The sequence below is a fragment of the Mya arenaria genome, chromosome 9 (genome assembly GCF_026914265.1).
Source record: "Mya arenaria isolate MELC-2E11 chromosome 9, ASM2691426v1".
Lineage (NCBI taxonomy): Eukaryota > Metazoa > Mollusca > Bivalvia > Myida > Myidae > Mya > Mya arenaria.
Genome location: NC_069130.1, coordinates 48498370 through 48515215, shown reverse-complemented (window position 1 = coordinate 48515215; position 16846 = coordinate 48498370). Strand labels below are relative to the sequence as shown.

The 16846-nt window shown below is 37.4% G+C and overlaps 1 protein-coding gene across 6 annotated transcripts in view; it reads right to left on the bottom strand.

Moving 5' to 3' along the window:
• LOC128202998 (arginine-glutamic acid dipeptide repeats protein-like) overlaps positions 1–16846 on the bottom strand; it is a 100105-nt gene that overhangs the window by 39076 nt on the left and 44183 nt on the right. For 5 of the 6 annotated variants that reach the window (XM_052904218.1, XM_052904221.1, XM_052904220.1 and 2 more), the window contains 5 exons: positions 13429–13525; positions 12796–12949; positions 5699–5832; positions 2418–2514; positions 7–105 (listed from right to left, as the gene is read on the bottom strand). In XM_052904218.1, coding sequence (XP_052760178.1) covers positions 7–105; positions 2418–2514; positions 5699–5832; positions 12796–12949; positions 13429–13525 — 581 coding nt within the window. Of the gene's footprint in view, positions 1–6; positions 106–2417; positions 2515–5698; positions 5833–12795; positions 12950–13428; positions 13526–15799; positions 16336–16846 lie in introns of those variants that run through there. The other variant, XM_052904222.1, reaches the window with a different exon arrangement.

Sequence of the window (16846 nt, the reverse complement as noted above, 5' to 3'; positions counted from 1 at the left end):
GCTTACCGTGTCTTCTTCGTTCCATTTCTTGTCAATGGTTCTCAGGGCTGGGGCTTTAACCAACCCCTGCAGGGCCTTCCCGGTGTCATAGTCGTAACGATGCAACTGAAATACGGCACAAAAATATAAATTTAGAAAACATCTAATACTTAAATATATTATTGCTGAAACTCTTATAAATTTCGAGAAAACATTTAAATATGCAGTTTTATACTTTTGTGCACTTTCGGCAAAGGTGCAAGTTTGTTCATACTGAAATCAATTGCTTTTTTTGCTTTGATCAAGAAAACTGCTCTCGTTAAGGATTGAATGTTTTTTAGTTTGAAAGAGTTTTATTCTCATTTAATAGAAATATATGGTTTAACCATAAATATAATGGTATATAAATCACTTTATATTCAGTTAAAAACTACACCCAATCTTTGAAAAAAAAATTCCGAAATAACAAAAAATTCAACTTAGAATTAGCGTCCACGTTCATTCATTGCTTTTAGAAGACATTTTTTATACATTTTAAAGATATTTTAATTTCAAATTTCGTAATCGAAAATTGAAGAAAATGGCTTGAAAAATTATGAAAATTTAAACTGACTTTCAATGGGTAATGACCAGTGTCAAATTTTGTTTTCCATTCAAATACGAACAATATATTAAGATTATCATCATTCAAGTCAATAAGAATGACACCATTTTCTGATTAATCTCAATCTAACGTGGATGTGCAGTCGGCCATAAAAATTAATTGAACATTAAACAACTTCTTCAGCAATGATAATGATTTACACATGTATCTTAGTTAATCTTCAGTCATGACTGGGCAAGTTTCATCATAAATACATAAATCAAATGAAACTTGATCATTCAAGATATTAGTTCATAACTTCGTAATTTCAGTTTAAAGAGACTTTTATAGGGTCGTAAAAACATATTTTAGTGTGAAATGTGGATATAATATAATGCTTGTATCAATGATAAAACTTCAAATCACTATTGAAAATATTATCTAAAAATGTGACCCAAAATGACCTTTTTTGCATTAAAAAAAAAAGCATTAGAAAAAAATTCAGAGCTTGGATTCACGATATTATGTATAAATCAGGGACAAGTTTCAATAAAGATTGTAGTCGTAAAATGGAATTATCTGAGTGTCAATCTGAGTGTCATATTTTAAAAAAAAAATTGGCATAAATTAATTGGATTACAGTCAATCAAGGGGCATAAATCGATACTAATTTTATTCAGAGTGATGGGACATGCACAGCAAACAAGCACGAAGAGTTTTGTATTTATATCTTATAGAGCTTTAAAGTAATGGCCAAGCTTTTTGCACAATGACTAGGAGTACTACAAATAATATTCATAAAGCTACTTGGGTAGAATTTTCAACTTAGTAAAAATTTTACTTTTTTTCTAAGCTGAATTTAAAATAAACTACCAATGTTTAGACAATCATTACCTGAACTTATGTAAATACGGTCCAAATTTGAATTTATTTCAATAAATTTGATGAAAAGTAGTGGAAAAAATAATGTCAAAAGTTATAAAAAATATTTTTGCAAAAAGTGATCTTTTTCACTATAGCTTTTTAAATACGCCACAGAAGCATTCCACCTACTTACCCAAGCACTTTCTACCCAGCTTTATTTTTTAACAATTAATACATCAAACAAGCCTGCAAATACTATTCACATTATCAATTTATGAAAATAATGATCCCAGATCAATATTGATCGACTACTTCAAATAAATGAAGAAATTACTAATTCTGGTATCCACTTTATCTTAATGAATTTGTTTTCTATATTATTCCCTTGCTGACAAAAAATATCTACTGAACCAGATTTTCATCCATGGCATAAAATAAAGTATCTCTTTTTATTGTGAAGCACCGCGTTATTTCTTTGTTGAAGGCTCTTTAATCAGTGTTTACCTGATATTGATTGGAAATTAATTTTCATTTCATATTACAATGATTACTTTAATTTAATTGGGAAAAACAGTGTTATGGCTGATAGATTATGATTCCAACAAATGAGTAAAATATTTTATCACTATTTGAAAGGAATAAAAATAGGTTACAGCCCTTTGATAGTCAAAGCTAGAACTTCTTATTATGTTTAATTACTAGTGGAATAGAAAACACAGAGTTGTGGTCCTTGGATTTTTAAAAAACATGCTGACGCTCATTTCTCTCAATGAAAGGAAGTTTAAAGCCATATTGACAGAAAAAAAATTGCATGGAAGAAAAATATATTTGAGGTCTGAGTTCAGAAATGGAAAAGAAATGTTAAGTTAATTAATATATTTCCCAAACAGGTGTCATCTAGTTCGGAGAAAGTGATCCCTATGAATGGACACACCATGAAATTGCGATATGTGACATGCAATAAGAAATTCACAAGTTGAAGCATTCATACCATGTGCATGGCGTTAAGCGTGGTATCGTCCATCGCGGCAGCCTGACAACCATCGGTGTTTCCACCATCGCACATTCCCGCGAATGCCGCTACACTCCTGAAAATACGAGAAACAAACACAGTCTAAAATCAACTTTCAAAGACACATAATTCCTTGGCTCACCAAGAACACATATTCATTCATGATATAATTACACATACAGTGGTTATTTTCACCTGATTGCGAATGTGGTCAGGGGCCTTTGATTTGTGAAAAAAGTAACAGCAACTTGTGAAAAAGCCAGAATGAATACTGAAACATTGCTAGATATTGAACTTAACAATTTTCCATTGTTCACTGTGACTTCCATGTTAACATACACCTATAGAAAGGAAATTGCAACAAAATGAGGGAGGATTTTTTTTAAATCTGCAGTTAAATCCTCGTTGACTCAAACTAAATGTAAAGGACCGATTTCTTTAAACTGAAGATAAGCATTCAAACTAAGCTCTGAATTTTCATGGTTGGAGGTATTTTCGCCCTGGGAGTTCGAGCCAACAAGGTTTCACTGTAGTATAATAATATTCAGAATTGTGGCTTTTGATATCATTTTTGTGAAAACAATTAAGTTTTTTAGGGTTGTGAGTGAGGCCCAATTTCAAATTGAGATTTAACACTGGCATACATGTATCTACATAGTCCCTACAGCTTACTCTCTCAAGCTGATGAAGTGCCCCATCCCCAATCAACATACCCCTACCCCCCGACCCACCCTCAAAATACCCCTTCTCCCTGACCAATTAACAATACAAATGTCAGAAGACCCTATTGCTAGCTTAGGTATAATAATTCCATGACTTTATTCCCGGTCTCATTAATATTTCAGAATGCTGGCAAATCTAGCTGTTGCCTATTTTCTGCATGCACTAGACAGTAACAGGTCTTTATTGTCCTAAAGCATCCAACAGACACATTAGTAAATGTTCTGACACTTACACTACTATAACATGCAACAGTCACCTTCAGGCAAGACCAAACATCATCATGTTTGTCAATGAAAAGTAGGATTATACTCTGTAAGGCCAAAATCAAAAAGATCCAAAAACCTAAGGTAAAATGATTTTATTTTTATTAATAATTTTTTTAATTTTTCTTTGGGGCGGGGGGGGGGGGGGGTTCTGTACCAAACGGACATATATTAGGGTATATCACTATTGTGTAAATTTTAGAAATAACGCCTGTCGGTTAGATTGAAACAAACATATTTTTTTTAAGCTTGAATAATCTATGATCCTGCATATCAAATGTTGCCTGTTAGCATCCATTGCTTTGAAAACTCTACAACAAGTCTATCAAAAGTAATCAATCATAAACGAATGTGTGATGCCAACGAAGACAGACAAGAGTAATACATACGTGTCTTAAACATTACAAGGTTGCATTCTACAGTGGATTAATGGGAGTTCTTCCGCCAAACAATCTTGACAAGTTACATTGATTGCCTTGGCGACTGGTCAATTTTATAGTTTCAATTTTATAGTTTTGGTGTGAACTTTTCCATATGAATATAGTAACATTTATTCTGCAAGAGCATACAATTTGCACACTGGTAAGTTTTTTCATGGAGGAAGACCATTATCCTCTAACTTATATAAGTAACCCTTTTGGTTGCCTTCCATAGACACTTGGCCGTGCTCAACAAAAACATCCACACAATATTTATGCCCCCTTTTGAAAAAAGTGGGGTATATTGTTTTGCACATGTCGGTCGGTCGGTCGGTCTGTCTGTCTGTCGGTCGGTCGGTCGGTAGGAATACCAAATGGTTTCCGATCAATAACTTGAGAACGCTTTGACCGAGGGACCTCATACTTGGTATGTGTATTGGTCATCACCAGCAGATGAACCCTATTGATTTTGAGGTCAGTGGGTCAAAGGTCAAGGTCAGTGTGACCTTTACATGAAAAACGGTTTCCGATCAATAACTTGAGAACGCTTTGACCCAGGAACCTCATACTTGGTAGGTGTATTGGTCATGACCAGCAGATGAACCCTATTGATTTTGAGGTCAGTGGGTCAAAGGTCAAGGTCAGTGTGACCTTAACATGAAAAACGGTTTCCGATCAATAACTTGAGAACGCTTTGACCCAGGGACCTCATACTAGGTAGGCTTATTGGTCATGACCAGCAGATGAACCCTATTGATTTTGAGGTCAGTGGGTCAAAGGTCAAGGTCAGTGTGACCTTTACATGAAAAACGGTTTCCGATCAATAACTTGAGAACGCTTTGACCCAGGAACCTCATACTTGGTAGGTGTATTGGTCATGACCAGCAGATGAACCCTATTGATTTTGAGGTCAAAGGTCAAGGTCAGTGTGACCTTAACATGAAAAACGGTTTCCGATCAATAACTTGAGAACGCTTTGACCCAGGGACCTCATACTAGGTAGGCTTATTGGTCATGACCAGCAGATGAACCCTATTGATTTTGAGGTCAGTGGGTCAAAGGTCAAGGTCAGTGTGACCTTTACATGAAAAACGGTTTCCGATCAATAACTTGAGAACGCTTTGACCCAGGGACCTCATACTTGGTAGGTGTATTGGTCATGACCAGCAGATGAACCCTATTGATTTTGAGGTCAGTGGGTCAAAGGTCAAGGTCAGTGTGACCTTTACATGAAAAACGGTTTCCGATCAATAACTTGTTTTCTTATATAGTAGACAGTAGAAATTTATATGTCACTAAATGCATGAGTTGAAGTATCAGTTTTCAGTGAACATCTAGTTTAATTATGCCCCCCTTCGAAGCAGAGGGGTTATATAATTGCTTTGCACATGTCGGTCGGTCTGTTGGAAGACCAAAGCTTGTCCGAGTGATAACTCAACAATTCCCGGACCTATGGTCATCAAACTTGACATGAAGATTAGGTATGACCAGTAGATGACCTGCCTCATATGCATCCAATGACAAATCAGCTGTCATTTCAGTCCATGCATATTTCATTCAATTGTCCAAATATTTCTGGCAACTTGGCGCTCAGGGGGCATAATGTTTGACAAACATCTCTTGTTTATCTAGACAAGACCACTCACTGCCTCATCCTTTGCATAACTAAACATCAATTGGAGCCAGAACGGGCCTTACTATACATGTATGTATTGTCAATGCCTAGTGTTACATGTTTTTTTCAAAGCCAGGCAAGCTAAAATCCCATGCACACATTTCATGTTCTCCTCTCCTTTTGTGGAGGAGAGGCATACCACAATTATCTACCATGCAACAACATAGAAGCACATGTTACCTTGCAGCTCGTAGAAACATCATGAGGTCTCCATCCAGAACTCCTTTCGGCTGCCACTGGAACTCTTCCAGAAGGCTGCTCCTCTCCGGCATCTCATGTGGGGGCACATTGGGCTTGCATTCAGGCATACGAGCCTAAAAAAAGAAAACAGGTTTATATTTGATCTGCCTCTGATTCATTAACAATATATCTTAAAATTCATGTACTTGGATCCTGCACTCATTTCATGGGGGGGGGGGGGGGGGGGGGGGTACAATCGGTTGGCATTCAGGCCAACTTGGCACAATGGGTTGGCATTCAGGCCAACTGGGCGCAATGGGTTGGCATTCAGGCCAATTGGGCACAATGGGTTGGCATTCAGGCCAACTGGGCACTGAATTGGTTGGCATTCAGGCCAACAGGGCCCAATGGGTTGGCATTCAGGTCAACTGGGCACAATGGGTTGGCATTCAGGCCAACTGGGCACAATGGGTTGGCATTCAGGCCAACTGGGCACATTGGGTTGGCATTAGGGCCAAACTGGACACAATGGGTTGGCATTCAGGCCAACAGGGCCCAATGGGTTGGCATTCAGATCAACTGGGCACAATGGGTTGGCATTCAGGTCAACTGGGCACAATGGGTTGATTTTCAGGCCAACTAGAAACAATGGGTTGAGATTCAGGCCAACTGGGCACAATGGGTTGATTTTCAGGCCAACTAGAAACAATGGGTTGAGATTCAGGCCAACTGGGCACAATGGGTTGGCATTCAGGTCAACTGGGCACAATGGGTTGATTTTCAGGCCAACTAGAAACAATGGGTTGAGATTCAGGCCAACTGGGCACAATGGGTTGATTTTCAGGCCAACTAGAAACAATGGGTTGAGATTCAGGCCAACTGAGCACATTGGGTTGGCATTAGGGCCAAACTGGACACAATGGGTTGGCATTCAGATCAACTGGGCACAATGGGTTGGCATTCAGGTCAACTGGGCACAATGGGTTGGCATTCAGATCAACTGGGCACAATGGGTTGGCATTCAGGCCAACAGGGCCCAATGGGTTGGCATTCAGATCGACTGGGCACAATGGGTTGGCATTCAGGTCAACTGGGCACAATGGGTTGATTTTCAGGCCAACTAGAAACATTGGGTTGGCATTCAGGCCAACTGGACACAATGGGTTAGCATTCAGGCCAACAGGGCACAATGGGTTGGCATTCAGGCCAACAGGGCCCAATGGGTTGGCATTCAGATCGACTGGGCACAATGGGTTGGCATTCAGGTCAACTGGGCACAATGGGTTGATTTTCAGGCCAACTAGAAACATTGGGTTGGCATTCAGGCAAACTGGGCACATTGGGTTTGCATTCAGGCCAACAGGGCACAATGGGTTGGGATTCAGGCCAACTGGGCACAATGGGTTGGCATTCAGGCCAACTAGACACAATGGGTTGGGATTCAGGCCAACTGGGCACAATAGGTTGGCATTCAGGCCAACTGGGCGCAATGGGTTGGCATTCAGGCCAACTGGGCACATTGGGTTGGCATTCAGGCCAACTGGGCACATTGGGTTGGCATTCGGGCCAACTTGACACATTGGGTTGGCATTCAGGCCAACTGGGCACATTTGGTTGGCATTCAGGCCAACTGGACACATTGGGTTGGGATTCAGGCCAACTTGACACATTGGGTTGGCATTCGGGCCAACTTGACACATTGGGTTGGCATTCAGGCCAACTGGGCACATTGGGTTGGCATTCGGGCCAACTTGACACATTGGGTTGGCATTCAGGCCAACTGGGCACATTGGGTTGGCATTCAGGCAAACTGGGCACATTGGGTTGGCATTCAGGCCAACTAGACACATTGGGTTGGCATTCAGGCCAACTGGGCACATTGGGTTGGCATTCAGGCCAACTGGGCACATTGGGTTGGCATTCAGGCCAACTGGGCACATTGGGTTGGCATTCAGGCAAACTGGGCACATTGGGTTGGCATTCAGGCCAACTGGGCACATTGGGTTGGCATTCAGGCCAACTGGGCACAATGGGTTGGCATTAACAGGCCAACGAGACACAATGGGTTGGCATTCAGGCCAACTAGGCACATTCGGTTGGCATCCAGGCCAACTAGGCACATTGGGTTGGCATTCAGGCCAACTAGGCACATTCGGTTGGCATCCAGGCCAACTGGACACAATGGGTTGGCATTCAGGCCAACTAGGCACATTCGGTTGGCATCCAGGCCAACTGGACACAATGGGTTGGCATTCAGGCAAACTGGGCACATTGGGTTGGCATTCAGGCCAACTGGACACAATGGGTTGGCATTCAGGCCAACTAGGCACATTCGGTTGGCATCCAGGCCAACTGGACACAATGGGTTGGCATTCAGGCAAACTGGGCACATTGGGTTGGCATTCAGGCCAACTGGACACAATGGGTTGGCATTAACAGGCCAACGAGACACAATGGGTTGGCATTAACAGGCCAACGAGACACAATGGGTTGGCATTAACAGGCCAACGAGACACAATGGGTTGGCATCCAGGCCAACTAGGCACATTGGGTTGGCTAACTGGAATAATGGGTTGGCATTCAGGCCAACTGGGTGCAATGGGTTGGCATTCAGGCCAACTGGGCACAATTTGTTTGCATTAGGAGTACTGGGTTAGCATTGAAAGTTCGTTTGGTTCCATTTTAATTCAATATATAAAACAATAAATTGCTTAATTTTGAACCAAAGCAGGTTTTAAACCTGCCAAGAAAATATTTTCTTAGGCCTACTGTAACAGCAAAACTAAACTCGATAAGTAATGTCAGCACTGAGCCTTCAGCATTTCGATAAAATACCAGTTGTGCCAAAAATTTCCTGGAATTGGATGAACAATTAATTCATTCTCATAAACATTGCAGTCTTCTTACAGAGTGCATGTGAGGTTCTAAGATTAATAATTAGAAAGAACGCATTTGAGCTTTTTATCCGGCAATTAATCGTTTCCAAAACACAAAAACCAGCCCTACTGCTAAGCGATATGAAATTAATTAAAAGTAAACTTCTTGGAAAACCTTCTGAGAGATGATAAGGCATATGTGCGCAAAGAAACATTAAGCTCTAATATAATTCCTAGGTAAATTACTGTGTTAATTTATAGCTCTAAGAATAGAAAAATGAAATACAGATAAGCCAAAATAAATATTAATATGAATGTTTATACAATTGATATTCTTTTTGTGAGTTTACAAGACTGAACTGAAACAAAATATGAAGAAACATTTAAATATGATCGTGGCTGTCCGGCTAGCGCAGTTGCTAGCGCAATCGCTTCTCATCTAAGCCACCCAGGTTCAATCACTGCCCTTGGCCAACGTTAGTTTGGTATGTGGTCACCAAGTGGGTTTCCTACGGGTACTCTGGTTTCCCCGACAACACAAGACCACACTCTCGAAATTTACATCTTGCTAAGAGAGTGATTAATTTAATGTTGTAAAATATAATTTATGTTTAAACTGAAATATATATGATCCAAATTGCTATTGTTTGTACCATTTTTAAGAAACAAAGCAACAATCATACATTTAGTGTTTGCGCTCATGTTTTGACCATGTTTTGAATACTGATATGTAGTAAATTAAAAGACTTCACACTTTCACACACTGCCAAAATAATGTTTTGACATTGATTGTTTTAAATTAATCATTAGGCTGTTCGTGCCTAGTCGTGCCGGCAAGAAAAGAGACATTCCTGCTAACACTTTGAAAAATATTGAAAACAAGAGCTGTCACAGTATGTGACGAATGCCCCCGAATGTGACATTGACCTATGAACAAGGTCAGTACATGAAAAGTTGATCTTGCCTTTACCTGTCAAATACATATATGGCAAGTCATTTTAAATTGCCTCTGAACATAAAAAAATACCACCCATATTCGACAACCTACACTCTTATGACCTTATATTCAGCATTCCATTGTGAATAAACATTAAGTGTATCTTTCACCTTAGAGGTACGGACATGGGTCTTGCACACGACACATCGTCTCGGTATGTTGAACACATGTGGCAAGTTATTTTAAAATCTGTTCATACAAGTAAAAGTTACAGCCCGAACAAGACAAGCTATACTCTATGTGCTTATATGCAGCATTGTGAATAAACACCTAAGTGTGACCTTGACCTTAGAGCTAAGGACACGGGTCTTGCACGCAATACGTTCTCTTGATATGTCGAACACATGTGACAAGTTATTTTAAAATATGTCCATACAAGAGAAAGTTACAGCCCAGACATGACAACCTATACTCTATGTCCATATACCCAGCTTTTCATTGTGAATAAACACCTAAGTGTGACCTTGACCTTAGAGGGAGGGACACGGGTCTTGCACGCGACACGTCATCTTGGTATGTGGAACACATGTGGCAAGTTATTTTAAAATCTGTCCATACAAGGGAAAGTTACAGCCCGGACACGAGTTATTGAGCCGGACAAACGGACAGACGGTGCGATTTTAATATGCCCACCCTCGGGGGAATAAAAATGTATGAACGAAAAGTTTTTTCTCTTGTTTTTTTTTTCCCTTAAAATGGATGAATAATGATCCAAAGGCTGCATGTAATATGTATATATACAGAATTGTTAATCATACGAAAATTGTCTCAGAATTATAAGAATTGTTTTCTAGATATACGACCACGTTAATACCACTTTCTATTGTCACAATCAACTTTGGTGTAAGACCTTAACAAAGGTAAAGACAATTAAACAGATGTATGTAAATGACAGTCATGTGAAAATAATGGATTATTCCCCCATATAAATATAATAATAGCATTCTGCTCACACTATAAATCCTTAATAAGTAACGCTTTATCATTTCTATAATTATAGAACTATTAATAACCATAGTCAGGCCCAACTTTATTAATTTCACAGCACGTTTGTTATGAGTTCAATTAACATAATTAATGTTTAACATAATTAATGTTTAATTTTGTTGCCCCCACAGTGAAAATAAAATTAATGGAAATTGTCAAAAACTATTGTTGATTTAAAATAAATATTTAAAAAAAATAATTTCACTTCTATTAATCAAACACATTATATCCTTATATCTTCCCATTATATGATTATATTGTGTGTAAATTAACTCTTTATTATTACTGCATGAAAATAGAAATCAATTCTTCAAATGTTAGAAAACATAAGTAAAATGCCAAGGCACCTAATTGCATGATGGTATCTAATTAGCCTTACTGACAAATGCCCTCGTAACGACTCCTTAGCGATCACAAAGTCATGAATATCATTTAAGTCCGCGCTATTGTCACATTTCTATGGGTGGCGCGATAAGATACCAATCTTTACCTAAAACGGATCATTGGAGGTCGCACGAAGATTAATATAATGTGAAAGACGTTGATAAACTAGTCTTTATGCTATGTCGATCTTACAGATCCGAACAATAAGAGCTTCAGGTATTATGATATGCTCGGGTTATAGGTCTGAATGATTTATGACACCTTCCGTAAAGAAACGACACTGTACGAACCATTATACATTGACAATACTATCTTGCTATGCAAATTTTACAAAGATAAATGCGCATCCCACAGTTAAGTTCATACATAACTTAAGAAGTCTTTGTAAAGTAATATATTCTGATCATAAATATGCCTTTTGATGTAAATAGACCAATTTTCAAAACTAGTTATGTATTTTATTACAAGTAACATTAGCCAAAAAATGAATAAATGCTTCATAATCACGCTTTAAAGGGCTGAAAAGTATGTTATAAGATCAAATTATCTGCGCATTAAATTTCTTAACATCAGCGTGATGAAATCTTACAGACAGCGCTAAGGATGTTTGTATAAGATCAATGAAATTCAAGTTATGCAAACATCAGGCAATTTCGATAAAAACGGTCTATAGAAAGAAGTTATAATCAACATGTTTGAACGGAACATGAATTACCTTTGTGAACATAAATATTATCAAATACTTGACACAAAAGAACAGTTAAGACCAAATGTAAGTAAATATTTAAAGTTCTCTGTATCTAGTGAGTAATATGAAGAATATTTTACTGAAATGTTATTATCCCCACCTAACCAAAGTTTCGGGAGGTGAATATTGTCATGGCATAGTCCATCTGACTGTCACATTTTTCTCTCTCCAGAACCATATCTTGGCTAAGGTTTGGTCAAATAGTTTTGAAACTTTGTCAGATTGTTACCCTTGATGAAATCTTGACAGCTTGAAAAAGTGGGTCACATTGGGTGAACAAATTGTTCACTTGAACCTGTTTTCTTGATGAGATTATATAAAAGACCACCACAAGCGTACAGAGGAGGTGAATGCGAAAAGGTTCTAAGTGACATTAAATAAAGTAGCAGAACGAACCTTTTCGCTTTCACCCCTCGATTATTTATTATGCTGGGCTAATCATTGACCATAATGCTACTATTGCCAATGGTAACATATATACAAAGTTTCATGTGGATGTCTAAAACAGTTTTGTCAGTTTAAGACCAGTTTAAGACAGTACCTCAACTTTTTTCCTCAAGAAAACCCCAAGACAAGCTAAACCAATTCAACTAAAATGTACAAAATTTTGAAAAAAAAAGGGCAAAAACTAGGCAATCATACAAATTGTTGTGTCCAGAATTCATCGTCTTTATCTTTTTTCTAATCAATCAAACTCGAGCATGTTTTTTATAAGCCTTTAAAGCATAAGTGGTATCGAGTTGTTAGCTTAAGAGAACGCTATGACTGCTTTGCTCATATTTTTATTTTCCTCTCAAGAGAAATGTGAAGTGATTTAAACATGTTTGTTAAACATCTAATAACTTTGTGTAAAGTTTCATGCAAATATTTAAAATGGTGTCCAAGCATGGCAAACATCAAGTTTGTACATGAAATCCAAGCTGCCAACCTCACAGAGGCTTAGAAGTTTTTTGAAACACAGTCTGGTTTAAAATCTTGCAAGTGCATTGCAAGGTGATGCCATAATACAAATGCTTATCATCTCAAACTTCCCCTAACTTCAAGCAGAACTCTTTTTTTCATACTTGAAATATTTTAGCTCTCAAAAAACATTCCCGTATCTTACCTGATACATAGACCCGACCCGTATCTGTCCCTGTGTGGTCGCCAGCCTCTTGGTTTCCGGGTTGTATCCGAGGATACAGTAGAATGTGTCCGCGGCCGGATGGAATGTCCGCGCCGCCTCTAGACTGTTACAGTGAACAACGCGACACTTGCCCCTGAAATGTAAATTTTTCAATGTACACAATTAGGTCAATTGTGATGATATCATTTTTGTATCATTTAAAAGAGGTTTATAGGTCTAGAAATAAAAAAAATAATAATTGTGGATTGAAATGAGGCAAAATTTCTTGTTTTACGTCTGATTTCAGTTGCAGAATAAGAACAAAAATACCAACCGATGTAACTTTATCCATAATATATTGACATTTCATTTCAATTTGCGACACTCATTTTATCATATTTTGTCATACTTTCATCCATAAGATGGCCCCATTATACAGAGTCCACATTTATAATTATTATTATTTCTTTTAAGTAATAATGGCCCAATTTTGCAGTGTTCTGCTGGAGCACAACGGCTAACACAATATCATAGTATAATTGTACACACTGAACAAGGAAAGAGACAAAAGATACAGCAACTGAGGATAAGAATCTAAAAGGAGCAAAAAGGAATTTAGTAATGAATTTATACCTGAGTGCAGTGACAGGGTAGGTGTCGGTGGCCTCGGAACAGAACAGTTCCCGCGCCTTGACTGCAGGGTTCAGGAGAGGATGGTCACTCTCAATCTCTGAAAATAGATAAAATTCAAACATAACTATGATGTAAAAATTAAAACACTAGTGTATAATCTCGCTCAGTTTTGGGTGACATAATTGTTATGTTCCATGTTGTCAAGGACAACGTTCAATAAATAGTGTGCAATATAAGATCATAGCATAGTTGTTTTTTTGAATTGTTACATTATCTTTTTTATTGTTAAGAAGGAAGCGCAGGGAAGGAACTCTCTTCTTAACCAGTTAGATTTTGTTTAATCTTTAACTTACTATATAATACATGATTGTAAAACAACATTTTATTAATGGCACTCGTTGGCACAATGCTACGCTTGTGGTCTTGTGTTGTGGGGAAAACCGGAGTACTCGGAGCTAGTACTGGAAACCAACTTGACTGGCTTGGCGACCACAAATCAAACACACACGTGCCCAGGTTGAGAAAATCAAACCTGGGTTGTCTAGGTGAGAAACGTGTTGGCTAACCACTGAGCTAACTCATTACATTTAACTTAATATCTGCTAACTGACTTAAAACATATCCTTCATTTTGATCGATTCTAAAGTGTCCTATCAGATTTAGATACAATAAATCAGCGAAGATTATTATTAATGCATGTTTGCATATTTTGAGCCAAGTCATAACTATCTTCCCAGTATCATAATAATTAATATGTAGCTTCTGACATACAGATTTGTCAAGAGACCGACTTAATCGAAAAATGTTGTTTATGAACTTAATGCACAAGAAATAAGTGCGTCAACCTTTTATCTATACAAAAACATATGGATTAATTCACCAAGGTACAGGCTTAAAAATAAATCTATCTATCAAAATTATTAATGGTATAATAATCAAAATGCATACCTGAATAAATGCAAAATAAACATGTCCATTTTTAACAAATAGTGATCCATTCGCATATAGCGATAAATCAAACAGATTTGCAGAGTCACAAAAAAAACGTTAATACATTCCATTTACAAGTCATAAAACCTTACACTTCAAATAAACCAGGTTGAAAATCAAACCGATTAAATAAATTAATGGAATATAACCCTTTTCAAAATCAATCAATTGAGCGATACCATATTTCTTAACCTTTGGCTACAGAACAATTCTACACATAATTATCATTAGTTATGCATTAATATAGTTTATGACTCTTTGATTTTTTAAAAGCATTTGATAACGATCAACATTTTACTCTCTATTGGACGATTATTCAATTGCACAAAATCTAATTGATCATTTAAATGTAAATCTATATACTGTATTTGCAACAGCTTTAAGTCGTAAATATGTAATAATCAAACTACCAACCATTAAAAATAAGAGCGTCGCATAGCAAGCGCAATGTCTCGTAGGTATTTTTCTCAGTCAAAGAAAGGGGCATTACTCAATGATCATAAAAGCCAGAGTCACGTGCCTTGCTGTACATGTGTGTATTGTCTCTGGCAACATATGTACCAAGTTTCAAACATATTTCAAGTCGTAGCCAAGGTTATGAATAATGACACAACTGACAACAACACCAACAACAACGACAACCAGGCTATGACAATACCGAGAATTTTTTTCTTTGATAAACAGTTGAGCTTAAAATGCATCATCAATTTTCATTAATATAAACCACAGTGAAAGAATAAGATGGTAGCATTTCATCATATCATCAAATGTTAGCAAATTTCATGAGAATCTTCCCAAGCAGATAATCTCATGCTAAGATCTGATAAAAAGTCAGAATGCAAATTTGATATTGCAAATTAAAGATATTATTTAGTATCATGAACCAAGGAAAGAAAATACTGACAGGTAAAAGGCAGGTATATCTAATGTTTTCTCATTTCTCAAAAACTTCACATGAACAAATAATGAGAAGAGAATATAATACTAAACAAGAAATTGTGCTGAATTATCCCATTGTATGAATTTGAGATATGCATTTCAAGGGGGTATCCAGGAATTGACACTAGAGGGGGGTAACCTTTTGACATTCGCCCGTCCCTAAGATCTGAAATTGAAATAGTTAAATGTTGGCAGGGGTGTTAGGGAAAAATTGTGCAATTAGAGCTTTGTATTACTCTTTTTTTTCTTTTATATATAAAAATAAAATATGAGTAGGATGATTTTGCCTATCTGGCCTGGGTTTAGCATGCTGGAATAAAGTTGTAATGTTGTTATTTTTCAAGGCCGAAACCTGCCAATTGGTCACTAGATTTTACATACCAATCAGAACACTCAGATTTAACTCTTAAATTTAAGTTCTACTTTTACAAGTGAGCTTGACCTTGATTAGTTGAACAAGACGGCTTTTCCACCATTCCAGCACATTGTAGCGCAGATTTCATCAATTATAGTTTTCAATATTGGGTATTCTCAGCTGATGTCCAGAACCCCTACACATGTAGTATCATGTCAAACTGGCGAGTTTTAATGTCAATTGTCAACACAAACGACCATCATAACTCTTGTTTTCCCGATGTTTAACATTCTGTTGTCACCACATGTATAACACATGTATAACAATGAAAGTGACAATTAACAAATTGCTCTAAATACTGTTGTTATCATTTTTGTCAACTGTCCATTACGATATGATTGATATGTCCACTACTTAAACATCTGAACTGACCACTGACTTTATCACTAGTAAACATCTGAACTGACCGTTGTTACAAATATCAATATTCCGATTACAATTATATTTCAACAGGTTTTACTTGATCCATGTGAACAGACATCCAACATAAAAAGGCTGTAAACAGAACCTTCAAATCAAATCATGTTTGAAACACATATTTCAGTCACTGTGCGTTTTTGTCCGAAAATTCTCAAATCACTGCTTGTACGATCTATTTGTCACCTTCAACAAAAACAAACCTAATCCAGCGTTCTACAGATAAAATCTGTCCTCCTCGTTTTCTCTTGTGTAAAAACTCTCCTTCCACACAATTAACATCACACACGCAGAACTATTTTTATCCCCTCGTCAAAACATAGTCTAATCAACAGTAGAATTTGACACATCGGCAGAAAACCTAACAGATCTTCTTAATCAGATAAATCATAGCCATAACTTGTAAATAATCCAGACGAAACTTGTATTTAATCCCAAAAGAAAGTGTGGCCTACAATTCCTCCATTTAATCATAGAGATATGTACTAGATTATGTATGGTCTTTGCTACTGAATTTCCCCAAGCAAAGATCTGAAGAAATTAGGAAAATGAGTTGGCAGCCACTCAAGTAGTTTCCTGCAACTCAAGGGAGACAACTTTAATTAAAACAGAAGACTGCTCATAATTAGTTTTTGCAGAGTTACTGTTACTCTGGAA